This window comes from Acanthopagrus latus, chromosome 2, assembly GCF_904848185.1.
Source record: "Acanthopagrus latus isolate v.2019 chromosome 2, fAcaLat1.1, whole genome shotgun sequence".
Classification (NCBI taxonomy): domain Eukaryota; kingdom Metazoa; phylum Chordata; class Actinopteri; order Spariformes; family Sparidae; genus Acanthopagrus; species Acanthopagrus latus.
Genome location: NC_051040.1, coordinates 11,716,135 through 11,743,359, shown reverse-complemented (window position 1 = coordinate 11,743,359; position 27,225 = coordinate 11,716,135). Strand labels below are relative to the sequence as shown.

At 41.4% G+C, this 27,225-nt stretch overlaps 1 protein-coding gene across 2 annotated transcripts in view; it reads left to right on the top strand.

Moving 5' to 3' along the window:
• LOC119011668 (neprilysin-like) overlaps positions 1 to 14,849 on the top strand; it is a 37,044-nt gene extending 22,195 nt beyond the window's left edge. For both annotated transcript variants that reach the window (XM_037084989.1, XM_037084997.1), the window contains exons 5-23: positions 904 to 984; positions 1,400 to 1,495; positions 1,585 to 1,703; positions 1,835 to 1,903; positions 2,492 to 2,626; positions 3,647 to 3,748; positions 3,853 to 3,989; positions 4,147 to 4,240; positions 5,718 to 5,846; positions 9,791 to 9,889; positions 9,996 to 10,073; positions 10,287 to 10,390; positions 10,750 to 10,808; positions 10,899 to 11,018; positions 11,392 to 11,525; positions 11,894 to 11,959; positions 13,340 to 13,435; positions 13,708 to 13,784; positions 13,944 to 14,849. In XM_037084989.1, coding sequence (XP_036940884.1) covers positions 904 to 984; positions 1,400 to 1,495; positions 1,585 to 1,703; positions 1,835 to 1,903; positions 2,492 to 2,626; positions 3,647 to 3,748; positions 3,853 to 3,989; positions 4,147 to 4,240; positions 5,718 to 5,846; positions 9,791 to 9,889; positions 9,996 to 10,073; positions 10,287 to 10,390; positions 10,750 to 10,808; positions 10,899 to 11,018; positions 11,392 to 11,525; positions 11,894 to 11,959; positions 13,340 to 13,435; positions 13,708 to 13,784; positions 13,944 to 14,043 — 1,895 coding nt within the window. In that variant the 3' untranslated portion in view covers positions 14,044 to 14,849. The remainder of the gene's footprint in view (positions 1 to 903; positions 985 to 1,399; positions 1,496 to 1,584; positions 1,704 to 1,834; positions 1,904 to 2,491; positions 2,627 to 3,646; positions 3,749 to 3,852; positions 3,990 to 4,146; positions 4,241 to 5,717; positions 5,847 to 9,790; positions 9,890 to 9,995; positions 10,074 to 10,286; positions 10,391 to 10,749; positions 10,809 to 10,898; positions 11,019 to 11,391; positions 11,526 to 11,893; positions 11,960 to 13,339; positions 13,436 to 13,707; positions 13,785 to 13,943) is intronic.
• Positions 14,850 to 27,225: the final 12,376 nt, after the last annotated feature.

Genomic DNA, 27,225 nt, shown 5'->3' with positions numbered 1-27,225 from the left:
GGCTCCAAAACACCTTGATTATAGGCTTGAGGAAAAGATTGTTCGTTGGATGAAAATAACTAAGTTTAATTTATATGGAATATAACGTAAGTGACATAAGTGATGTTACTTACATGACCTAAGTTACGCCGTTTAACTAATTTTACTTATTACACAATATTACTTGAAAACAAAACACTCTTTACTCTAGGTCAGAAATAGGACACAAACCCAGGTCTCCACATGGAAAGTCCATTGTATGAGCTATCCAACCACTGTGACCTCCCTGATTGACTTTGAATTTAGGGGCATGGGGCCTGAGGAGGCTTCTGCATTTGACACGTTGGGACTGAGAATTGGTTGGATAGCTTTCTTATTGACCCTCTCTCCCAATGCAATAGCCAAAAGTAACTCATTCAACTGCGAAACCCCAAACATCGTCATAAGTGCGTGCACTGAAGCCCTTTCTAATTCCTTACGCCACTTTACTGTCAAAAAACAGAATTTCCGAAGTCCACAATTGTTTTCCATCAGTTTGTCCCATTTTTTTGTGCGTAAGCGTTTTTTCCCCATTTACGTGCATCTATCAACATCTTTCCTTTTTCGGCCTATGAATAATATCCCATTGTCTGTATTGTCGCTGGTTGCTATGTACCGTGGTGGTTTGGAGTCATCACTTTGTTTTTCTGGCGTTGTCTGACATGCTTTAATTCAGACGATCAAATGCATCTGGACAACAGCTGGATTCTATTTTGAATCCACAAACATGAAAAAACCTCTGCATTGTACCTAAGGTTATTTACACCCTTCCTCTGTCTCCCCCCTTCCCTCTGTGTACTGGTACACTCACTCCTTTATCTTGTTTATCTTTCTGTCTGTGTTTCTTCCCTTCATGCTTGTTCTGTTTCTCTGCTCTATTTGTAGGTGTCCTTGAAGAAACAGTGGAGGGGGAAGCAGGTGCACTCACCAAAGCTAAGACCCTGTACAAGTCCTGCACCAATGAGAGTGCGTTCACATGCATCACATGTCAACACCTTTTGTGTCTTCCTTTTCCTTAAATTGAGAATGTTTCTTTCTGTCATCAAAGGTTAAGTGTCTCTCACTCAGTTTATCACCAAACTATCATCAAAAAACAAAACTTAAAACAATTTATATTAGTTTTAAAAGTAAGAATGAGTCTTTCATCTTCATAGCATTATACAATGCAAGACAATATTTTCTTCAAAAGCATTTTGGCTTAGAAGTCACATCAATAAACTTCTCAAATGGGATTAGATTAGTTATGCTTGGTAAGCAGTACAATATATGAATAATAACAAGGTTTCCTTTCTTTTCTAAAATTAATTTTCTCTCTTGTAATTTGGATGAAATAAATGTATCCGCTCTTAAAAACACATTTTTGCGTCCACGCTCCATTAAGGTCTAATTGAGCTCAGAGGGGGAGAACCTTTGCTCGACATGCTGCCTGATGTGTTTGAGTGGCCCATAGCTGTGAACAACTGGGAGGCCAATTATGGTAAAGAATTCTCTTCCACAGTCACACACAGTAGATGTCTTACAATCATTTAGTTCTTTCTCACTTTCTTCGCTTCCCTCTCCGTCAAGGCAAAAACTGGAGGTTGGAGGACGTCGTCGCCAGGCTGAACGAGAAATACGGAACTCAGCTGTTGGTTAACTTTTTCGTGGGCACCGATGACAGGGACTCCAATTCGCACATCATTCATGTAGGTGTGCAACTGTGGCTGGAGAGCCCTCGTCTCGCTCGCCTTCTCTCTCAGACACTCAGTGACATCACGTTTATTCAGCTTCAAAATTAACCACCCACCAATTTCTTCAACTCTGTTTTCTTTGGCAGTTTGACCAGCAGACGAGCCTCGGCCTCTTGTCGAGAGATTACTACGCTTGTTCCGGACCTTATTCGGAGGTAGGATTTTATTTCACATGTACACAGATGCACACACACACACACACACACACACACACACACACACACACACACACTTGTATTACAAGTAAACAACTCCATGTGTTCATTTGGGCCAGTGCCACTCAGTCTGGGTTCCATGTCCCCTGGACTTTTTTCCGGGAAACATGATGCGCAACAAATGACGAGGGCATCGGTTGAAACATCAGAACCATAATTAAATTTGTGTTTATTTGTATGCTTACATCTGTTTAAGAGTGTGCATGTACACGATGCATAAAAATGCAGGCAGCAAATGACGATAAAAATCAAAGAGGCAAAACAGAACAGATTTGGTTGTGTCTCAATCCAGACCAGATGTGGATGATTAGAGCCGACATCCCACCGCTCTGGTTTTACTTTACAATTTACCATAGACTCTTGATAGATATGCGGAGAGAAGCACTCAACCACACTTAGCTTGAGGCAGTCGTAGTGTGTGAGTGTGTGTGTTTATCTCTGTATTGCACGCTGTTGCATCCACATTTTAGCCTTTTCCTAGTGTTGAAGTAAAGTTAAAAATATTATGAATGACTGTGTTTTTGACAGGCATGCCGGGCCTACGAGCAGTTCATGATTGACCTCGCCAAGCTGATCCGGGCAGACCGGGGTCTGGCCATCAATGAAACCAGAATCAGGCAGGAAGTGACACGAATTATGGACCTGGAGAGGGACATCGCCAACGTAAGCGCTGATTTAAATTTTTCCTAGACCAGACAGCTGGTCAGATCTTACCTCTTTTCAACCAAGGCGGTTCAGGTGCTGGTTCAGAGCCAGTGCCTACTCTGGGAACCAGTTCTTGGCATTTCAACACTTTGCTGGTCCAGAACAAAGAATCGCTTACGTCAGGGCATCGGGGGGAGGTGTTATCAGGACAAAGGACAACCTAAAACTGCTGATGATGGCCATTTAAAAAAACAGAACTTAAGTAGAGAATTATCTAGAAGATCAAACTGTTTTCACTAATTGAAGTGACAGTGGTCTACAGTTCCATAGTTCTTAGTAATGGTAGGAAATAGTTACTCTGTGGTGGCTGTCATATCCATGGATATGCATGGTGCTTAAAAGGTTCACAGGTTGAGCCAACTTTGAACCAGCAGCAACGCCAGCCCAGAACCAGCACTTGGTTTGCTTTGGCCAAAAAAGGGGCATCTGAGAACTTTGAAAGAGTGCTCTTTTCTTCTTTCAGAAACTGAAGTAAGAAAATCGTGTTTTGCTGCAGCAATACATAGCTTAGCTTCCATCTCAGCTTCAAACAGCAGGAGGATTTTGTGAGCAAATGACTTCTGACAGAATGACCTTCCACTGTACCGTTTGTAGCCCAGTTCTCTCTCCTCTCTGCGAGTTTGTGGCTCCAGTCAGGAGTCGCTGCCGTGTAAAACAAGCCATAAACCAGCCTGATCCCTACACAGCCACATTTTTCAGACATCAACAGGTTTCAACAGTCCACGTTTGTCATTCTGTGCTGGTCCCGCTCTGCTCACTGCCATGCTTCACTTGCCCTCCACTCGGCTGCTGGGTTTTTACAAGCCAGTCACCGTTCGAGCTCTGACATTTACAAACCTGAAGCCCCCTTGGACTCCAAATCTGTTTGTTGCTGCTGGACACCGCACTGCAAATTGTATGCTTGTGTCAGGAAACGGGAGGCGTATGTTGTGACAGCAGTCTTGATTTTCAACTTCTCTGTCTTGCACACTCTCCAAGGCTACTGACACACCGGAGGACCGTAACAACCCAGTACTGCTTTATAACAAGATGGAACTGGGTGATCTGAACGCCAACTTCACCCTTGAGGTTGAATCACAGGTAAAAATACACTCTTTATCTGTCAGAATGTGTTGTTTCTGTTTCACTCTCTCCCGCTTCTTATTTTTTTCTTTTCTCTTCCTTGTCTCGGTCTTTTCCTGAAGGTATTTGACTGGAGTTACTTCACCGCTAAGATAATGGACACAGTCAACATCAGTGTTCCTGACACGGAGAAGGTCATAAACTACTCCCCCAACTATTACAGAAGACTCAACCTTATCTTGGCCAGATATAGCAAGAGGTCTGTTTGTATGAGTCTGTAGTCATGTTTGTGCATAATAGCCTGTTTGTGAGTGTGTGTGTTGCGGGGGCGGGAGCACACACGCGCAATGAAAACAGCTGCTCGCCCATCACTGAAATGTATTGAAGCTCTTTGAACATCATTCCTCTCCTCACAGGGATCTGCAGAACTACATGGTGTGGCGTTTTGCTATGAACATGGTGGTGGGCCTGAGCAGAGCTTACAGGGACACCAGGAAGGCCTTCCGAAAGGTACACTGCCCGGAGCCTGACACTGAACCTGTTACGTTTAATTTTAGAGGTGGATACGTATTGAAATTTAGCATTACAAAGAAAAGTATATGGGAGAATATTTGTTTTTTAACATGAAGAACATTTGATGATCCAACAAGTCATTGTCCCAGATAGCACACATTCTTCTTGCAGACGCTGGACCAATGGAAAGAAGTTAAATTGGCAAAACATAGTATGGGGAGCATTAAGTTTTTTGGACAATTGGGAAGACATTGGCGAGACAGTGACATTTGTCTTGTTAACATCTTCCCAATTAGCAAATGCTCCTCATACTACGTCTCTCTATTGGAACGCACACTGACATCTGCAAGACATATGTGTGCTGTTGAGGATGCCTTGCGCTAAAAAGTTGAGAATATTTCAATGTTAATGCGCATGTGTAAATGGCTTGAAAAAGATAACATGCGACACAAGAGAAGAATGTTTGGCGAGCGCCTAGGAAACAATGGTCTTGCTGGCAACATGTTTCAAGTGACACGTCTCTGTGTGATTGGTCGTTGGGAGTCAATTTTGTGGCAATTCATCCAACAGTTGTTGAGAGATTTCACTCAAGGGCCATGTACATGGAAACACTTTTTTTGTGTAAACGCACGTTTTGCATCGTTTTGGCCGATTGTCCAAATGGATTGTGTAAATGCAGTTTTTTGAAACCTGGTCTCAGGGTGAAAAAATTCGAAACTGCCACCCTTGTGTTCTCATTTGGACAGTGAATCCACAAACTTTGCTTAACGGTGACGCCATCGCCCCACCCCTCGACCTCTAGCCTTCCACCTCTTGACCGTCTCTTGACCATAACAACAACAACAGCAATGGCGGACTACATGCTTGTGTTAGTGCTGCCGAAGATATTGAGCCTATTAGGGTTACTAGGACAAAATATCATGCTCCTCTGCCACTACGCTGAGCAAAAAAGGATTATGGACAACCACATTCACCACATCATTTGTCTTCGGTTTCTCCTTCTACTGTCTGTTTGTATACAGCGTGCAAAATTTATGCGCAAGCTCCGTCTCTTCTTCTCTGTTTTTGGTGATTTTCAAGTGCCACCTATAGGCCTGGAATATGAACTAAAGCATGTTGAGCCGTTTACAATGGATCCGTTTGGACACAAATATTCTTGAAACGATGCCAAGGAAGGGGGGTACATTATTGAGAGACATATACACCAGTACAAGGTATCAGCTGAGGCTCTTATAAGCACTAGATGTCTACATGCTCCATTTATATTCTTCTCCCACATTTATAACGCTTTCTAATCTTAAACCTCTTCATAATCCAATCATCTCCCCTCTGCCCTATTTCTTATAGTCCTCAGTGTAACAGTAATTCATAATGAAGGTGCAAATAAAGAATTGCCCTGGGCCCCTTTACCCAAAATGCTGAGTGGTTTATCCTGCATCTCTAATTGATCAGTGCCTTGTTACTTTCCCTGCAGGCTCTGTCTGGTACCACGTCAGAGGCGGCAGTGTGGCGGCAGTGTGCACTCTACGTCAACAACAACATGGACAATGCTGTCGGACGACTGTATGTGCAGGAGGCTTTCTCTGAGAAGAGCAAAGAATTGGTCAGTGGGGGTGCATTATTCACCACATTATTATGTTTTGTTATATTTGATGCAGGATAAAATGCTCTGACATATCATGAAGAGGATTTCCCTACTGCGCAGACTTAGTATATTCTGTGTGATACATGACTGAGTGCCATGTTTGCCTGTTATTGACGCTTGGAACTGGTACTGAGTCATCTAGATGAATCTGCAGGGCATGGAATTTCACAGATACAGTCTTTATGTACAAAGTTGTTCACACATACAGAACGAGAACATGTGTTTCAGGCACATCCCATGCCAGAGTACTGTAGTCCTTCACCTTTCTTTTTGTCATTTTTGTCTGCATCACAACCACACTACTGTATTTTTTTTGTCTGTACCCCTTGCATTGAAATCAGCTGAACAAGGTGTCCTTGTTATCCTGCCCACACCACCCACACCGTAAATCTCAACTCTGGGCATGTGTGTATGCGCGTGCTTTGGCACACGACTGTGTGTGTGACAGTGTACATCTGTCGTAATGCTGAGCATCTCACATAGTGTAAATCTCTGTCATCTTCTGGATTTTTGCCAGCTTTTTTACATGTGGGCTCATCTTTGTGGGTAAATGTGTCTGACTGTGTGCTTGTGTGTGTCAGATATCAACTCATCACTTTCTGTGAATACATGATCACAGACTGCACTCCTGACACACCAACCTTCTCTCAGCCACAGAGCTATTTCCAGTATGATCATGAGTGAAATGTAATGTGCTTTGTCAGATTTCGGAGGCACCGCTACGTAAAGGGTAACTTGGGTAGTTCTACCTCCTATGTCAAAAAGTAGTACAGAGCCTTGTGTGGCTCCAGAGGAAGTTGCTGACAGAGAACCCCCTTGATGACACTGAGGGGCTATGTTGCATTGTGGGTACTGTAGGTGCCAGGCTTCAAAAAGGATGAAGAATCTTATCTGGTTCTGCTGTGAGTTTTGATTATGTATTTTCCAAGTCACAGGAGTGCAATGCCAGACCAGTGGACTGCTTCAAAACCTGGTGCCTACATTTTACCCACAATGCAACTTAGACACTGAGTGACATAACTGGAGACAATTTGTTAGATTACATGGAGCCACAAAAGGCTTTATACCACTTTTACACATATGCAGTCATGCTCCCCAGGACCTGTAAATACACTTTAATGTTTAAATTAGTGGTTTAACCCTTTAATACTTGTAAAATAAGCATACATTCGTAATACTACTTAACAGACATTCTTTTACTCCTTGCAATTATTCAACATAAGATCGGCTTAAAGAGATTACATTATTTTATTAATCAACCTACCTTACAGTAAATAAAGTAGTTAAAATCAGGCCAATGTACAACTATAACACAGAAATACTATTTATACCTTTATTAAACCATGATAATGATCCCAAAACATAATAGATAATAAATAACTTACAGTGGTATTTCTTCTGCATAAAGAGTATTTTAATTTTTGATTCTTTAATGCCATTGCTCAAGGGATTTGCACGCAAAAACAAATTACATCAAATGTAATTGCTGTGGATAAGTGCCCATAATGGGAAACCATTGTATTTCTAAAGCAAACTATCATGAAACATATAGTTGTAGAAAGCTTACAATTGTAAATTATAAATATATGTAATATATTGTCTATACTTTGCATTTGCTCCATGTGAATTTGATTTCACATGCAACCACAGACATTTAGCCCTATGAATGCAGACAACACAAATGTGCACACACACAAGCACAAAACACATATGCTGTATGCTAAAAGGTTTTCATAAAAGCCTCATCAGTAGTGGTCCCTGGTGGTTTGTGGTCAACCACAGCATGTTGTCCCAGTGGTTATGCAGTGTGTAAGCGAGGGGTCTGCTGATATGATGAGACACTGGAATGCCTCTGTCAGCCTTGCTGTGGTTTCAGAGCACAACTGTGGTTGGAAGGTCCTGGAAGGGTGGCAAACGCTCCAGGGGCAGTTTTTCATTTTTCGCCTGCCTACGCTGCTTTTACATTCCTTTGTTGGTTCAGGTACATTTTTGTGAATTATACTAATTCTGTTTTTGTTTTGTTTGTGGACAAACTATCGTTTTGCTGTCCAGTAACCATGGTACATTGTGTGGTTTGCACAGAATTATGCCATCGTGGTGGAGTCAGTCAGTCTGTCTCTCTGTGTGTAGGCGAATTTTTGTAAATACTGTAACTCAAGAGCAATACATTACAGAAACATTCAGCTTACACCACAGGTTCCCACTGAAAACTGAGCTTTGGATGTGGATTTTAGAGCACCTTGCTGTGTGGATTTACATACGAAAATAGAAAATCTCATCATCTTGGCACCACTTCAGATGTGTGAATGTGTTATGTGAGGACAAGTATGCTTACATAGAAACATTTCTTATTTACACACATCTGTTTTAGTAAGTATACCATAACCTGTTTAATATTTTATATTGATTTTGAAACATTTAGCACAAGCGCCTCTTCTTTACTCCAAGGTTATACAGCTATTATTTCAGTAACACAAAACCCTGAACCGTTGGGGTGCATCTACAAGTAAATTTAAATATTTAAAGATTTTAAGATGCCAAATGTAAATCGGTAGCATTATCAATAATATATCTGCAAATCTGCAGCCAGTACAGCATACATCTACTGTAGAATATTACACAAGGTTACAGAAGTAGAAATGTCATCACTGCTTTTTTGGTTTGCACTTTTGCAATTCCCCCTCCCTCTTCCTGAAGTCCGTGGGTTTTATGAATGGGTTTTCACTTAAATACCCTAAATAGGATCCATGGTTAACCCCACGTGTGAATTAAACAGCATAAACATCTCTTTACCTGTTTGAAAAGGCAGTTGCTAAGAATTGGCCAAATGAGTGTACTTCTCAGTAACATTAAATGCCATTACACCAAACACAGAGACTCATCCACTCACTACTCCATCTTTACAGGTGAGTGTGTAGTACTGAGTACACACTGTAGGGATGACTAGCTTTTGGAGGCTAACATGGAAATTAGCAGCGCTATGGTTTCCTCAACAAAAAGCCAGTGGGATATTGGATTTGGAATTACTGCAGAAAATAATTTAAGAATTCTCAGCAACCGCTGTTTTTACGACACAGGAGCACCTAATAATTAAACTGGTGGACATTTAATGAGATATTTTTGTCTCAGAACATTACAGAACTTTGTTAATATCTTAAGCCTGTGGTAAAAATTGACCTTATTTTGGGTATATAACCAAAAACCCATTCGAAAAACTCACTGATTTTGAGACGAGGGAACAAAAATGCTAACTTATTTCTGGCTTTTTGTTTAGAGTCTAACGTTAGTTTTATACTTTACACTTCAAAAAACATAAAATCAGCATTCATCTATAAGGATTATCTTGGTAAGCAAAATGTATAAGTATCATAAGCTTGTGTTTGCCACAGAGCTTACTTCCTGCAATAATCCAAAATACAATGGAGAAATCCCATAAGCTTTTAGTCAAAAGGCACTGGGGCGCATCTAACTTCCAGGTTAGCCCACAGAAGTATGTCATCCATGCAACACTCACTTCATCCGTCATATCAATCACAGAAACATTATCGCACTGGTAATATTATCCAAGGTCATCAGACTCCTACACGGTGGGAGTGTAACCTCGAGTGCTTCCACATTGATATGTAACTATGTAAAGATGAGGCTGGTGTTTTCATGACTGTGTTGCACAATATGTTGCAAGATTTGTGTGTGTGCGTGTGTGTGTGTGTGTGTGTGTGTGTGTGCGCTTTCCACTGGATCCTCTTTGCAGACCTTTTTTGAGAAAAACTCCCACACAGTGGAGAATTTGTACTGACTGACAGTTAGTGTTGAGATTTTGCCATGATGTATATTTGATTGTTATATGTGTGAGTGTTGTATCCTCCTCTCATTGTGTGCATGTGTGTGTTTGTGAACATCAGATGGAGGAGATGATTAAAGACATCCGCCAGGTGTTCATCAGTAACCTGGATGACCTGACCTGGATGGATGCAGAGACCAAGAAAGCAGCTGAGGAGAAGGTGCTGGTTATAATAAACTGTCTATTGTGTTTTGTTGTATTCATTTTTACGATATGAGATGACTAAGACGCTTGTTTGTCAAATCTTCCCCTCTTCTTATCTATAGGCCCGAGCTATTCGGGAACGGATCGGCTATTCTGACAACATAATGGATGACAAATACCTTGACAATGAGTACAAAGATGTGAGTGCCTGAAAAGATGAGATTGTGACTGTTTTCCTTCTTCTGCTGTATTAGTGTAACGGAACTCAGAGTGGGTTCATTCAAGCCTCGTATCAGCTCTGTGAAAACATCTCGGCGAATTCTTGGCTTTTGCTGGTGAGCATATGACCAAGTGTTGATAGCTCTCATCGCGGCTAATCCTCCCGTTTCTCTGGCTGTGTGTCGGGTTTTTAGCTGAGCTACAGTGCAGAGGAGTACTTTGAAAACATCCTACAGAACCTGGAGTATGTGCAGAAGAAACGCCTGCGGAAACTCAGAGTCAAAGTCAACAAAGAGGAGTAAGATTCCCCCGTGGGGTCAGAATTCAATCAATGTGCAGCAAACAGGCTTAACCAGATGTGTAGTAATTTTAAATTAGGATTATAACTGCTTAAATCAGTAATAATAAATGACTTATTTGCTTGTGTTTTCTTGTGACACGCTGTCTTGCATTTAGCACAGAGCACTCACATTCTCCCACTCAAACTCCTACTCGTAGATACAGTTCAGCCTTCCACTGAGCACAGCAGGAACGCTAATATTAGTTTGTTATTAGCCACGGGTTAATTTTGATATCTTTCATTAAATTGAGATTGTGCTGCATGAAAATGCTCTCCATTGTGTGCCTGTTTAATTCCCCCCTTCGTGTTGCCTGCAGGTGGGTAACCGGAGCAGCTGTAGTCAATGCCTTCTACTCATCCAGCAAAAACCAAATAGGTATTTTCACATACAAATCACGTGTGTGCAATTATTCTCCATTCTGGGTTTAGTCACATATTGAGTGTGTCTGTTTCTCCCTCGTGTCAGTGTTCCCTGCAGGTATCCTCCAGCCGCCTTTCTTCAGCAAAGGCCAGGCTAAATCTCTCAACTATGGCGGCATTGGCATGGTAATCGGTCACGAGATCACTCATGGCTTTGATGACAATGGTATGATTTTCCGCACTGTTGCTCTCACTTCCTCCCAGAGGCGGCTTTGGCAGATTATATTGGTTTTTGGATCAAAATATCGCCCTGTCTGTAACCGGCACCACTTACAAAAAAAAAAAAAAAAAAAAAAGTTTTGAAATGCCTTTTGTGCGTGCTGCATCAGATCATTGTTCATTGCCCTCATTTGTTATTGGGTTGTGTGAAGTTACGGTGTTCAATCTCAAAGATGTCAAAATCCTTTTGTGCTGATATCCACAAGTGCATGCCACCCAGACACACATTGGAAATGAATGAAATGAAATGGAATGGAAAATTGTCTCTTGCAGCATTTTAGCGCTGTCATAGATAACAAGAAAATAGCCTATTGTTTCAGGTCGCAACTATGATAAGGACGGTGACCTGAAGGACTGGTGGACACCAGACTCCACTCAGAGGTTCCTGGAGCTGTCAAAGTGCATCGTCAACCAGTATGGCAACTTCTCCTGGGACCTGGCCAATGGACTTCATGTAAGTCCTGGCCATTCGACTCATTTTCCCAGACCATGGTTGTCCTCTCTTTTGTTTGCCTTCCTGTTCTCTTTGTCAGTCTACCTATTTCCATCTTCCCCCCACTTTTTGCAGGCTCATCTCTTCTCTGTCCAGGTGTCTTTAATATTCTGTGTTGACTTCTCAATCCCTCTCCCTCTCTTTGTCTCCCCTCATCTGTCCTATCACTTTGAACAGTGCATCTTTTATCCCCTGGGAAGATGATTTCTTGTATCCCAAAGAGTAATATCTGTGATCTGCTCAAATACAGAGGAAGAAATTACCATCTCCCACTGTCCTTTTTTCTTGCAAGTCTTTATGTTCCCTCTCCCCTTATGTCCTCTCTCTAGTTAAATGGTAACAACACCCTCGGGGAGAACATTGCTGACAATGGAGGGATACGGCAGGCATATCAGGTAATGAGCCTGAAAACAAAGGCGGAAACTCAGTTTAAGAGCCCCGGTTTAAAGATGACAGAGGATGCCATTCAGTGGTTTGTTATTTTCGTCTGCTTGCTAACATTAATAGATGTCTCATCTTGCCAGGTCACTGAATGCCTCATTAGCCATTGTAAACATGAGAATGACGAGACATGATATTGCTGTCTGGTTATGACCAGGAGTGAACAGAGAAAAGGGCATTTGAATACACAAGAGATACCAAATGTTTTCATTTCAGATCAGCCATGCTATAGATTTGTTTTTGCTTAGAGGCCAAGAGCTCTTATGTTATTCTCGGATCAAGATTTCAGGCCGCACACCTGTGTCCTATAATGAACGGTTCATCCTGGACAGGAAAAGTGAAATGCTAATTTAATTGATGAAATGATAGTTTAGATAAACTGCTGCCACAACATTTTTTTTTTTGCTATAAACAGCCCGACGCATGAAATCACTCACTGCTTCAGAGTTTCTGTCCGGTCAGATAGTTAGAAGGTGTTTACAGGCAGTGTTAACAGAAATGAAACATGTTAAAAATGACACCATGATAACATCTAAAACTGGAACAGCTATTTGAAATTTAACTCCCTTTGAATAGTAATGACATTGTTAGCGACATCCACATTTAATTAGCAGAGGCATTATATGGAATCAGTCGCAATCAGGCCATTTTGAGCCATTTCAGCCTTTGGTGATAATGGGTGCCCAAAAGCTGTATTCCAACCTCCATTAAACAACAAAAGAAGAAAAAAAAAAAAGAAAAAGTAAAAGGGCAAGAAGAGGACACTATTTCGCCATGCGCGGCGGCAAGTTCAGATAAAACACAGGAGGCAGATTGACAGCCCCCCCTTTTCCCAAATCAGCTGTGCAGAACATTTTCAGAGAGCGAGTGGTGATTCTGATGGGGTCATTGTGTTGATGTTGTTCCACACTCGTATGTGGGCTGAAACACGCAGGCCATATGTCAACACATATTACACGGCATCACACGGATGTATCAATCGTGTGACAGCGTGTCTGTGCTGATTTTAAGCAGCCTCTTGATGTGAAAGCAGACAGAGCCAAAGACATTATCAAAGGGACTGCATAAAAACGTGATCTATGCCACAGTGTATGTTCCCTGTTTACTGCTGAGTGCAGTACCAAGCAAACGGAAGCAGCTGTTGCTTTCTATGCCCCCAATCTGCAGAATAAGCTTCCTGAATATCCGATGTCTGCTAGTTGTCAGCTCATTTAAATCAAAACTTTTTACCATGCCTTTCAATAAGTTACATACATAACCTGTTCTTTGTGCCGTTACACCGCTAGTGGTCAAAAAAGATGAGAACATTTTGTTTTCTATTGATTCCGCCGCAGGCCTATAGGAACTATGTGAAAGAGCATGGAGAGGAGCCACCACTGCCTGGCATCGACCTTTCCCACGATCAACTCTTCTTCCTAAACTTTGCGCAGGTAATGGATGAATGGATGACCGGTTTGGTGGAGTGATGGATGGAAAGATGCATGGATGGATAATTGGGTGGTATGATGACACGAAAGATGGGTGGGTAATTGGACAGACTATTAGGTGAATGGATTGATGGAAGACTGGTTGGGTTGTGCGATGGATGGATGGATGGATGGATGGATGGATGGATGGATGGATGGATGGACGGATGGATCAATGGATAGAGGCTGGTGATCTGATCTCTAATTCTGTACGTCTTGACGTCTGTCTTTTTCAGGTGTGGTGTGGAACACACCGACCCGAGCAGGCTGTTAATTCCATCAAAGTCGACGTACACAGTCCAGGAAAATTCAGGTAAATTCACATCGGCCAGCTGTAGGCTTAATGGGAAAGGGCAGGAACAAATGACACTTTTTAAAACCTTTATAAGATAACATGCCATCTATAGCTCAAGCATCTGTCCAATACAGCACCTTAAACCCCAACCAACAGTCTCCTCTGTATGTATCACAGGGTACTGGGCTCCCTTCAAAATTTCCCAGAATTTGCCAAAGCATTCAGCTGCAACAAGAGCAGCTACATGGTCCCTGAAAACACCTGCCGTGTGTGGTGATCCGCAGACCTCTGGGATGGGGACTGTTCTGATGTGGGTCGTCCTTGCCCCCTTACAGTACCTCTCCCCTCTGACTGTTGGAGCACTCGTGGGAGGCTACAGGGAAGCGGAAGCTCCCCTTAGTTCTTTACTGGATGGACCAGGGCTGGTGGACTGACACTGCAGTATGCACTTCCTCTGAGGAAAGCAGTGGACTGTACCCTCACGGACAGACGGAGCACTGTCTCTCTGACTCTGATACTGTAGTTCATTCAATCAGCCTGATTATTCTGCTACTCACTGGATACAATCACTTCTTCTGTTTTTATTTCCCTCCTCTCCATTTTCATCTTGTTTTATTCAGCATTTGTGAGTCTGCCAATGTGTATTAGAGTGTGAGTGTGTTTCAGTCAAAATACTGTACAAGTAGTTGGCAAGGAGAGGGGCAGACATACAAATGTGCTGAAACCCACTGGCATATGAATACAGCACACACCCACTCACACTTATATACATGTACCAGGGCTGAACCACTGCACTGTATGTGGGATTGAGCTGTATGCCTCTCATGAAACCTCAGCTGGTTTCAGCCTTCATCTACATGCTGATACACTTGTACAATGTACTCGTAATGTACTCTTTGTTAACAAGTAGGACTAGCTTAGGTAAATTATTACAGAAATCAGAATTTATTTTGTCGAATAGACCAGTAAATATTTAACCGTAATTATATGTTACACAATACTGTTCTATATTTAAAGTTAATGACGGGCGGCTGCTGTTAATTAGCAGTATGTCAAATAAACCAAAATGAAGTTTTCGCCTTTAAGATGACAGCTGGTCATGAATCATTGAGCTGACAATCGACAGACACCAGTCCCTTTTTATACGTTCACTGAGCCTCCTGTGTGCATCTGTGTGGATATGAGTCTCTGTGTGTTTTCCAGTCTTTGTGAGTCATTATGATCGCTGCCTACTGTTTGTCAAGCAAACTGGTATGCCTTACAGGATCTGTAGTGCTACAGCGTGTGTGAGTGTATTTGTATATCTGCAGGAACAAAGGAAAATGTGACGTAAAACGGATCGTTTGACGTTTTCACAAATACGCTTATTTGCTTTCTTGATGGGACTAAGACGAGAAGGTCAATACCACTCTGATGTTTGCCCGCTACAGCCAGTTGGCTTAGCCTAGCTTAGACTGGAAACAGGTAAAAAATGTCCGCCAAGCACCTCTCAAGCTCTACAGCGCCACATTTCTTCTGGTTAGTTTAAAAACAAGCTGTGGTTTCATGGGGCGTTGTGTGCTGGTTTGTTTTCTTGGCTGGGAGCAGTGACTCCCTGGTGTCTCCGCCAGCTGCCTGGCAAATTAATAGTGATGACAAGATTTTCAGAACTTGGAGTCTTCACTCCTACAATTTCCTATGGCAGACAAAATCTTTTAAATGTGCTGTTTCCCTTGTTTCCAGTCTTTATGTTGATCTAAGACAATTATCTCCAGGCTTTAGCTTCATATTTAACAGACTGATATGAGAGTGGTATCTATATTCCAAAAGGTGCAATATGTGCGAATTTTCCTTCAAAACACTAAAAAATGAACTAAAATCATCAATAGAATGTGAAAAAAATAACAGCATCGATGTTATGTCAAGTAGGTCCTCGTATTGTGTCAAAGAGATATCTACTGCACTTTCTACCAGCAGTCCAAAGCTCCTGTGCTGGTGGTGTAAACACTGGTAATCTGGCTAGCTGCATGGCTAACTGAGCTAACAATCTAACAATGGCTATGTACAAAAAGAAAAGAGTAAGTAGCAGTTATCAGTTATTCTGGTGATATGTTACCCCTATTTGTTGGGAGTATGAATTCAAGGTACATTTACATTAGTGGGCATTTATCAGACACTTTTGTACACTGATGGTGATGGCTGCCATGCAAGGTGCTGAACAGCACACTCAAGGAGCAGTTTGGGGTTTAGTATCTTGCCCAAGGGATACCTCGACATGGAGACCAGGGGAATCGAACCAGCAACCTTCTGATAACAAGACGCTGGCTGTGCCCCTGAGGTACAGGTGGCTGATTCTTACATACTGCACCTTTAACTAACCTGAAAGCTAGTAAGTGTGTTTGACAAAGTGCTGAACAGTTCCATAAAAAGTCCACAGCGTAGGATTCTGGGGGATTTAGGGGCAGAAATTGACAATAATATTAGTAATCATGTTTTCATTAGTGTATAAGCACCTGAAACCATTGTGTGTTTACTGCTAAAGAAGGAGCCTTTTATATCTACAGAGGGAGCGAGTGCTCTTACACAGAGTCTGCCATGTTTCACCACCATGTTTCTACAGTAGCCCAGAGCGGACAAACCAAAAAGTTGCTCCATAGAGGGCTTTTGTGTTATTAGTTGGTTCAGTTTGTCGCAATCTGTAAACTCCTAGATGCCTCTAAATCTGACACACCTTTAAGAAAGGTTAGCAGTGTGTCTTTCTTTGATTTAGGTTTAATCACACAAAGTGTGCCATATAGCTCATTTGTTTGTCTTTTACGCACTGAGGCAAAAGTCAATTGAGGGATGATATAATTAAGTTTTGGAAAAGGAATGTTTATCTTATCAACTTTAAATCTGCAGGCTGAGTTATTGCTGGAGCCCAGTGACCTTTTCAAAAGTGCATGCATTTTTCTTAATGCAGAGGGTTGTATCAAGTCAGTGGATCCTAGTTTAGGGTTCATTGTTTTGTATGGCTTGGTTTTCTATGTTAAAATGTAACTGAGGCTACTTGTGAAAATTTTTGCCTTCACCTTTTATATAGAAATTAGTGCAATGAATGATGTGCCATGATCATGTAGACCACTTCTTCAGACTGTATACAACACCCTCCAAGCCTTTATACATTGTTGTTTCTCTGGGTTTTGTTCTTACCATTGTATGTGCAAGCTTTCTGTCTCTCTGTCAATGTTGCTCACTCCCTCAGGCTTTCTTTTTTCTGCCTCTCTCTCTCTCTCTCTCTCTCCCTCTCTCTCTTTCTCTCTCTCTGTCTCTCTCTCTCACACACTCCACCTGTAGAAAGACAGATATACCTCAGTTGCCTGTATTTAGATACTTTATAATAATGACTGATAATCATCTTGAGGAGCATTTTTTTTCTTTCAAAATAAATCTTTAAATAACATGCTGAGCCTGCAGGCGAGCAGTCCTACAAGGCATGAATGTGTGTTTATGTGTGCACATGTTGTTTTAGCATCTCAACCAGGCTTGTATATGAATGCAAGCTCTTAAATCTGATAGAATGAAATATTACATTACACTATAAGCATCGGGTGGTAATTCTTGGCAGAGCCCCCAAAAGATTTTTTTTTTTTTTTTTTATGTTTAACTTAAGCACTGCATAAGAATGTGAGTGTTCAGAATATCTTGGTTCTGCTGACTTGACTTAGTGTTTTTTTTCCTCTGGACTGCAGAGACCTTACATATATACAGAAATCTTGTAAAAATGTTCAACATCAGAAAACAGAAATTCTGCAGCTGTTTCCTCATTGCCCCTTACCAAGAGTGCAGCCTGCACTGTTCTTAAAGAAGGTTAAACTATAGACAGATATACCTACATTCCATTTCATTAATGCTGTAGTTTTGATTTGAGGGGGTTTTGCTCATTTTGTAATTTCCACAGACGTAGGGAAAAAACCTCCAATAAGTTCATTTAAATGCAGCATTAGCCAAAGCTCTGCCCTCTAATTGGACCTATAAGCATTGGGAGCTAATGTGTGAAGTGAGTCAAAGGCACGAAGCAAACAATATCTTTATGGCTGACCCCAAACTGCCTCCTGGTAAATATATACCCTACGCTGCAGTTAACCCACAAGCACATTTCCTGGCATTGGGATCTCTTTTACCCAGGCTGAAACTGGAGAGGCAGGCAGTCCAGGATGCACAGGGAATAAGAAAAAGCACGTCAAGAAGTTCAGAGGTACAAGAAAAAAAAAAGAGAGAAAGATAGAGAGAGAGAGAGAGCCAAAGAGAATTATAACACACAGGATGTTTGGGACAGGGGTGCCAAGAAGAAGCATCAGATATATGGCCGAACTTCGAAGCCGAGTGTCAAAAATATCTTGAAGAACAGAGTGAGAGAGTGCAGGAGGGGCCAGAGCTGATTCACAGATGTGCAAATACACAAAAGTAGATGGACGGTTCGTGACCCTCATTTTATTTATTTCCTCACTTTTAAAAATGTTTATACCACAATGTGTACATTTCAGCCCGTTAGTGGTTTGAACCACATTGTATCAGCTAAACAGCTTGAATGTGAATGTCCTGGAGCAGAGCAGGAGCATCATTCAAGGTTTTACTCTGCATTCCACAAAATGTCACAAGCGTGGCAGAGTCAAAGAGTTTGGCTTTGAAAAATCAACCACAAAGTGTCTTTTTTAACGCCTTTGTTCGGATGATCACTCGGTAACACATTCTTTATACTTTATTTCATGTGTGGTGAAGGTATAAAAACAAGCCTGTGTTTGTGTGTGGATGCATTCCCACTTCAAGGCTCATTCAAGTATTGTTTTCAGCTGAATATCAGTTTCAATGGCTTATTTACTGCTTCCCCCTTTGCTCTCATTGGCTAATAGTGCACTGGCAGATAACTTGTTCACACCACCCACTTCCCTCGTGCTGTCGCCCTCCTTGTCGGTAGCTGCTATGCTTGCTAACATCACAGCTAACATTACAGCACCTCAGCATGTTCCTGGGAGCCGTTTTGCACTTTGCACACTATAGACGGTTGAGGTTTTGTCCTCAAGTAACACGAGGCACAGGGGATGTCCAGAGTTTTAAAACTTAACAAGAGGCATGACTTGACGGGAAATATACCGTCAGTGAAAGAAATCATTGAAATTAACACCTATGCACAAACCTCCAATCTTGAAGGCCATTTTGAAAGAGTCACCCATGCTAGACCTTCTATTGTTCTTTACTGTCAGTACAAAGTTCTGCTCCCCTGTGCTCCTGTCTAGTCATAAAACGACTCAGTTTCCCTTCATGTGCCCTCTGGGCGACCCTAACAGTGGGTCCAGTGGTATGTGTGTGTGTGTGTGTGTGTGTGTTGGGGGGGCGGGCATGCGGCCTCTGGAATGCCTGTCAGTGTGTGCGCGGCAGTGCTTGGGGCAATGTGTGGTGACTGAGGTGTATGAAAGGGGAGCGCAACACATTTAATGTGCGCACACACACCATATGCACACCTGCAAAAAACACGTGCAGAGAAGCACACATGTGCATGCATACAAATACACGTGCAATTTATGTGTTTGGATCATAACAGAGAAAGTGTTTCAGGTAGGCAATTAGAGTGGGCACTGTGCTACTGTGTACTTGATTTGAAAGGAGCTCTTATTGTGAAGTGCACTCTCACTGTGCTCCCGTTGTTAAAGGCCACTGACAACCAACCATTCTGATTTTTAAGAGGCAGAATTTTATGTTAAAAGTTTTAATCACAGCAGCTTTAATACCAACACTCTTTGCAGGTTTTGGTATAAAAGAAAAAGGAATCAGTGTGCCCTGTGCCAAATTTGAAAGTCTCACTGTTGTCAGGTTTTGCAAAATGCTGAGGGCCCAAATGCAGAGAAAAAGTCAGGCAGTTGAAACAACAAAAAGCAAGCTTTAATGAAGTAGGCTGTGATCCACAGTCCAAAAAGAAAGACAAATGAAGTTCATTACTTAAAAAAATACAAAAAAACAAAACTATAAACTTGAAGCTCAACAGACAGGAACACTGGAGACATTAGAATGACATGGGAAACAGAACAGACTAACCAACACAGACTGAGTGAACAACACATGCTTAAATACAAACTAAACTAACAAGGGGATGAGGTGCAGGTGGAGACACTGGGAATAGTGCTAACGAGACTGATGTGAGACAGGTGTAGGGGGGGACAACCAGACCGTGGAGCAGCAATGATCACTGGAGGGAAACAGAAGACAGGAACACAGGTCAGAAGAAAGTAGAAAGTACCAAAAAGACACAAGAGATATAACTACAAAATAAAACAGGATATTAAAATTAGCACAACATGACCTCTTTTAAGGTACCATCTTAGACTGTTTTTTCTTTATCAATTTCACCCAGCAGTCAGAGGTCCAACAACACTGTGTTCGAAATGCATTGCCCCAAACCCATCTCTGGTCCTGAATTTCAGCTGTCTAAAAGTTGCTCAAATGAGCTCTACTGAGAGCAGGCTGTTTCTGTGCCCGCACCTTTAAATGCTAATGAGCTCTGTCTGTCAACGCCTACCTGCCTGCTACACAGCCCTCTCAGGGAAACGATGGCGCTTGCGCTAGTGGTAACATGCGCTAATGTTTTAATGCGGCTGCAGCAGGACATTTCAGAATGGTTAGTGTGTTTGAATAAGGTTAGTTTGTTCTATGCGTTGTTACATTTACTACCATGTAGCTAATGGCTACCCAATGTGAAGTGGTTAGCACACACATACAAGCTAACTCGAACCGCAGCTGGCATGTTGCCATTAAAATGAAAAGCAACCAATGTCTCTTCTGTTGTTCTATGGCTGGGACAGAATATAGGCACTTATGTTGATTTTTACAACCAGCAACAGAGCAATTTGCTTGTCTAACTCTGAGTGACGACATTGCGAAACACTGCTATCTTACCGCTGGTCATGCCGAACTTCACCTCGGGGATGATCGCCCCCCTCTCAGATATCTCCTATCATTGCGCAGAGGAGGCCTGCCTATGTAAATGACTCCTTTCATTACTTAACAAATTCATGCTAACCTTGATCATGGTTAGCAATGTCTTGATGTCTCAGGAGACTTTTGACTCTCAAACAATGCATGCTGGGAATTCTGCTAATATGCCATGAATCAGGCCCCCAAAACTTAACATACTGTGCTTACAAAGATCATTGTAATCCATATTTCTAAGACTTTATTTAGCAGTGGGTGAGAGTTTTTTTCGTTCTTTTTAATGAAACCTTAAGAATAATCAATGACCATTGAAACGTTAAAATTAATATTTAATCTGGGTTTCCAGTGTAGGGCTGCACAAAATATCTTTTCAGCACTGACACTGCAATGTTCGAATGCACAATAGTCACATAGCAAGACATGCAATGTAAGGCAAAATAATCTACAGAGCAGGGCCTGCTTTGGTTGTTTGATAAAATGCACCTTTTCACAGAATCACCCCATTCATTTTTAACAGATCAATTCAATCCAAATAGAGTTACTCAAGTTAATATGGTATATCGGAAAAACAATGCAACATCAGTTGCCTCCTATTGTTCAGCCATAAGGACTAATATTGAATCTAAACCAGCCTTAGCTGAATCACTTTATATCTCCTGCTGGAGCCCCTCAAACAGGTATTTGTGCTCACTCCATAATTAATGTATAACAGTGACATCCTGTGGTTGTTCTACATATCTGTGTTGTTCAGAGGAGCCTGTGATGATTGGCTTCATGCAAAAGTTAGATTACACCAAAAGTGTAGGATCCAGTTTCTTGACAGGATGACAGTTTTTTTTTTCTTGAAATAGCAAATGTTGATCTTGATTGCTGCATTTGATCTTGTTTCTTCTTCCCAGGTTGAGCTGCATGTTTGTTTGCTCTGACGCACCTCCTGGCACATACTGGTAATGACTGGCTCACTGACCGCAATTTGTGTAATTTAGCAATCATAGTTGTTTACTCTCTCCTCATGTTGTGACCAGCCCACTGCAGTGCTGTGACTTTTCCTATTTTTTTTTTATTTAATCATGCAGTAGTTCAACCACATCCCCCACAGATAGGAGCATTAATCACTCAGATTCCAATAATTACAGTTTACATCAAATAGTTGATGTTGGTTCAAGGCAGCAAATAACTTTAATCAATCAAAAAAACACTTATCTAGAAACCCTCTTGATTGAGGGTATTGTGCAGTAACAGACTGCCATCGTTAAAGTAACCATTGATCGTCTGTCAGCAGCAGACAGGTGAAAGATCAGTTTCATTACTTTTACATCTTAGTGTGAGTCATTGACAATGTAGACCACAATTTTAATTAACTGCTTCAAGTTTGGGACTGGCATGAAGGTCACAGCACTTAATTGGTTCAGTTGATGTAAGGCACTTTATGTCACAACGGGAAATGCCACTTTCTTGACGTACAGTTTCCCGTCTTCTCTATGTTACAGAATTAGTTTTGCTTTCCAAATCAATGTTCTTGATAGGCCAAATAATCCATGAGCACAGTAGCTGTAGTTTCTTGTATTGTTTCACTGTTGGTACACAGATAGATTTCTACAATGATATAGTTATGAAATGGTGAGTCACTCTTAAAGAATATTATTTTTTTAAAGGGAGACAGGCAATCTTCAGTCAATCAGAAAGTCTTTTGTACTCCAGTCTCCTGATGATGGAGTGTGTGTGATACAGCTCTGTAGTTACACAACAAAATCACATCATTACAATTGTGGTTTTCAGGATCTGAATGTATTTTAAGGTTTTATTGATTTTATTTTTTTAAGCACAGTTGGTTCTGGCCTAGAGCTACTGTTATAACCAAGTTGAGTATTCCCTTTGAGTGAACAGCATCAGCTTCACATGCAGCCCCAAAAACAAGTTTAAGACCAAATGAGACCTGACTCTGTCCTCAACACCCCTACGCTTTGAAAAGACCTCCGCCTAAGGCCGGGTTGTTCAAAGGCCATGTCTGCAAACACCACTGGTACTGCTACCACTGCTATTGCAACCAATACTTAGCACAATGGGGGGGAAAAAAATAAAATAAAGAGCATGTTTCTATATTGTGTTCTTTATTACAGTTACATCACTTAAATGACTGAACAAAGTGCAACTGTGCACAAAGTACAGATTATCTTAATTATGTTGTTTTTTTGTTGTTTTTTTTTAGCTAATGTAAAACATTTTGTTACAACAATTTGCCATATGTTAAGGTGGAACATCTGCCACCTTCGGGTCACGTATTTTCCATATTTTCACCAAAAGAGTGCATTCCACCGTGCAAGCAGCACAGCAATAAACATAAACTCTACATAGTAAACACACAGAGTTAATGTCCCACACCTGGAAGACATCTTATTACACAGCAGCATGTGGTGTACCTGCATAATGATCTATTTGAGGGACAGAAATGCCACACTGGGGCTGACTGCAATGGTTGGGAGGGGTGTGTGTGTGTGTGTGTGTGTGTGTGTGTGTGTGTGTGTGTGTGTGTGTGTGTGTGTGTGTGTTTGGGGGGGGTTGATGTTATCCAACTCAACACATTATTACATTATTCTACTAGTCACAAACAACATGACGCTACTGGAGTACTATGCAGTAGTGTGTGTGTTCAAATACAAGCTTGCACATGCACGTGTACTAGTGAGAGAGACTCTACGTGTACGCATGTGTTCCCTCATGAACATTTGTGTGCACTTGGGTCACATGTGTTTCTGCTAACCCTAATGCATTGCTGTGGTACAGAAAGTTTCCATCTCAGTCTTATTGCCCTGTTGAACTGATGTTTACATCTGGTGCACAAAATGACACCAAGTGTACAGGCTTATTTGGCCTGTGCAGGCGTATGAGGCTTACACCTCCTGCTTACGGGAAAGTGGATATGGCACAACCTGCATTAACAAGCAGACGTCTAATTCCCTGTTATTAAACGCAGACTTCGAAATGCTCTTTAAAGCTGACAGCGCTACTATTACAGATTTGGAGGCTCAGCTATAATGGCAAGTTATGAGCTGACATGTTGGGCAAACATTAGTTATTTGATTACTTCTAGCTGAAATCCAAATACTGGCTGGAGTCTTTGAGGTTGGGCTTAATTCAGCTTTAATCTTGAGTTCAGTAATACGCCAAAGGTAAAACAGTTCATCAAGTGCTTACATATAATGGCCCCACCAGGCCAACTCAGCACATAACAATAAAAGTGTTGGAGAAAGTGCAGCTCCCCACTAAATTATCTTTCCACTGTTTTCACCTTCATCTCCTATGACAATGCAGGGCAACACAAAATAAAAAAGATAGGTGTTTGATAGGCTTGGCAATGACATTGCCAGTCCTAACACCCAATATTTTTGATATCCAGTATTGTGACATGCATGTTCGGATGACACATGCAAACACACATGTTGATTTTACAAAACTTACATTAATTTCCTGTAGGTTGACCTTAACCCTGATCACTACCAGCTTGAAAGTAACGCTAACCTTGACCTAAAACCTAACCCAAACCACTACTTGCTCAATCCTTGACCTAAGCCTGATCGCTAACAGCGTGGACACAACATTATTGACTACCTGCCTGACTCTAACCTTGACCTGACCATAACCCCCAACCTAAACCAGGATTTACCCAACCCTAACCCAACCCTCGAGCTTATCCTGATCACTACCAGCCTGACTTTAATACTGACCTTGATCTGACCCCAGCCTCTAACCCAAACCACAGTTTGTTCAACCCAGCCCAACCACTGACTCAACTCAAGTGGTCCCCCAATTCAGTGGTCTTCAGTCTAAAAGTCTAAAATTTCTCCCAGAAATTAGCCTATGCCAGAAACAAGCACACACAGACACACACACACAAAACAGGGGACCTTAAAAATGTCTCCTCTTAAGACTCAGAGGTCCGCTGTTATATAGATTCACGAGTGCACACACACACACACACACACACACACACACACACACACACACACACACACACACACACACACACACACACACATTCATCATTTTACAACCTTTTAGTTACTAAACACACACTTTTTCTTATTTAGCTCTGAGGAGCTCTGCCAAGTGAAGTGCAGCTGCCCAAATGAATAAATGTCTCACATCTGACATTGTGCATAGAGATTGCTGAGTGTTCTCATTAGGACGTCTATTTGATGGTAATGGATTTCAATCTATGATGTCTGAAAACATTTATAATTCACAGTATACAGGAGATTTTATTAAGTATTACATAAACTAAAGAGGAGAATAAATGGGTTTATTTAATTCATTTATAATAAGACAGAAAGTTAGTCATGCCAGAGGAAACTTTCTTCAGGGATGAACATCATTACCACTAGAACATGGCAGAGATCTATTGCTCATTTTTATACAAGCATTTCCACTTATCTGAAAATAGCTGAGAATATGTCTTTAATAGAAATGTAATATCCAAACATGATGTTGTGTCCCGTGGAGGCAGAACTTAATTTCTGTCTTGAATTCAATTTCTTCCACGTATGCCTCTTTTCTGCCAAAAAAAGAGAGAAATCAAAATCCATTAGTACAACAAACACACAGCCTGCATCTGTCTGGGTGGTAAGTTTTGAAAAATGATTGTGTACTATTTTTTTTAACCACTACACGCTGACTACTGGCCACTGAAAAGAGGGTGCAGATGAAAGCATAGTATCCATATATTCAGCCTTATAAAAAATAAACTGGTCTGTCATTGTAGATGCATTGTGCTTAAATTTTAGAGCTTTCTTCGCTGAGGTTTGTGCAATGAGCCAGACAAATATGAGACTAAGAGTCTGCAGCCATATTAGCAGCTCTATAAAGCTTAAGATATAGTGATGTTTTGAGTTAAATGCTAACATCACAAGGCTAACATGCCCAAAATTATTAGAAATCATACTCTGTGCTACTCATACATGTCTATATATATATATATATATATATATATATATATATATATATATATATATATATATATATATATATATAGATATATATATATATATATATAGTCGTGTGATCCATCCAATGGTTGTTGAAATATTATTAAAGTGTTTGATTGACTGAAGTCTGACACACCAACACTGCCATCCCCAGAGTCACACCAGGAGCTAAAAATACATCGAAAGTACAGACAAAGAGGCTCATACAAAACCGTCTTTATATGTGAAGGGCAATCACACAATGCTGTATTGTTCATACATGTATTTACGAGCACATCCTACCCAAGCAAAAATGTAGACAAAGTAGACAACTGCTGTGCAGGCAGCAATCCATCCTACGATCAGCAGAACAGAGAAGAGTTTGTGGGACGAAGATGTTGGATGGACATCTAGAGAGACAAATATAGACACAATAACAATGATTCGTGAGGATGCATAAGATTTATTGAATTCAACTTCTGCCCAAACCCTCTGGACGGAATGTGGGCCTCTTACCTCGTTTAGACATGGCACCTTTCTCCGCTCTAATCTTCTTGTTGTGATGAGCGCACCGCCAGGCTCCATGCTGTGAGGAGTTGACAGTGGAATCCGGCAGGGCAGGGTGGAACAAATCTGGTGGACTTCGAATTAAATCCATCCTCAGCCCTTCTTTGGTCCCATCTGAACTTACACTGTTCCCTTCTCCTCAACACTGACAAAGAGATTTATATTTCTAAGAGAAACATACATTTTTTCCCTCTCTTCGTTTGGAGGTGAAACGATTCCCCTCACATCCTTTTCTCTGTGGACCTGGTCCCAGCTGTGCGAGGCCCTGGGCTCCTCTTCCTGTATTCCCCTTGAGGAGCTGCTGCAGCTGGCGTTTGCAACTTGGTCTCGAGGGGGTATATTGGTTCTTCACTTTGGTCATTATGGGTCAATATCAAAGCTACAGGAAAACAAATAACAATATTCAAGTAAGCAAAATTTGACTGGAGTTTATTTGCATAAGGGCGTGGTAGTAAGAGACTGGACTGGCCAGGCTCTCTGCAACACATTGACACACAATACATACATGCCTTTGACATAACATCAACACTAGTGTCCATTCACATTCTGTTGATAATATTACTTGTGTTTAAATACCATTCTGGTCATATCTTGCACATCGGCCCTTTAAAAGATAGAAAGAGAGCAGAGGGAAGGGGGAGAAGTGAGCAAAGAGTAGATGAGAGGAAAGGAGCACCAATTACTGGAGACTATTTAAGTACCCACAAAGGCTGAAGTAGAAGAGCAGAGGAAGAGGGAGATCAGGTGGTCGCAAAAGTGGAGAGCAGGGGGAAGAATGAGAGGAAAAGGAAAAAAAAGACTGTGGAAAGGAGAGGACACTCATGGTGTAATTGGATGAGCACTTGTCAGTGACAGGGCCTGCTCCTGAAAATGACAGCTCTCTCTTTCTCCCTCTAACCCCTTTTCATCTTTAATAGGCCCCTCTAATCAATTTGTACATCTACACAAGCACTTTCACATGCCCATATATAGCCCATTATCAATGT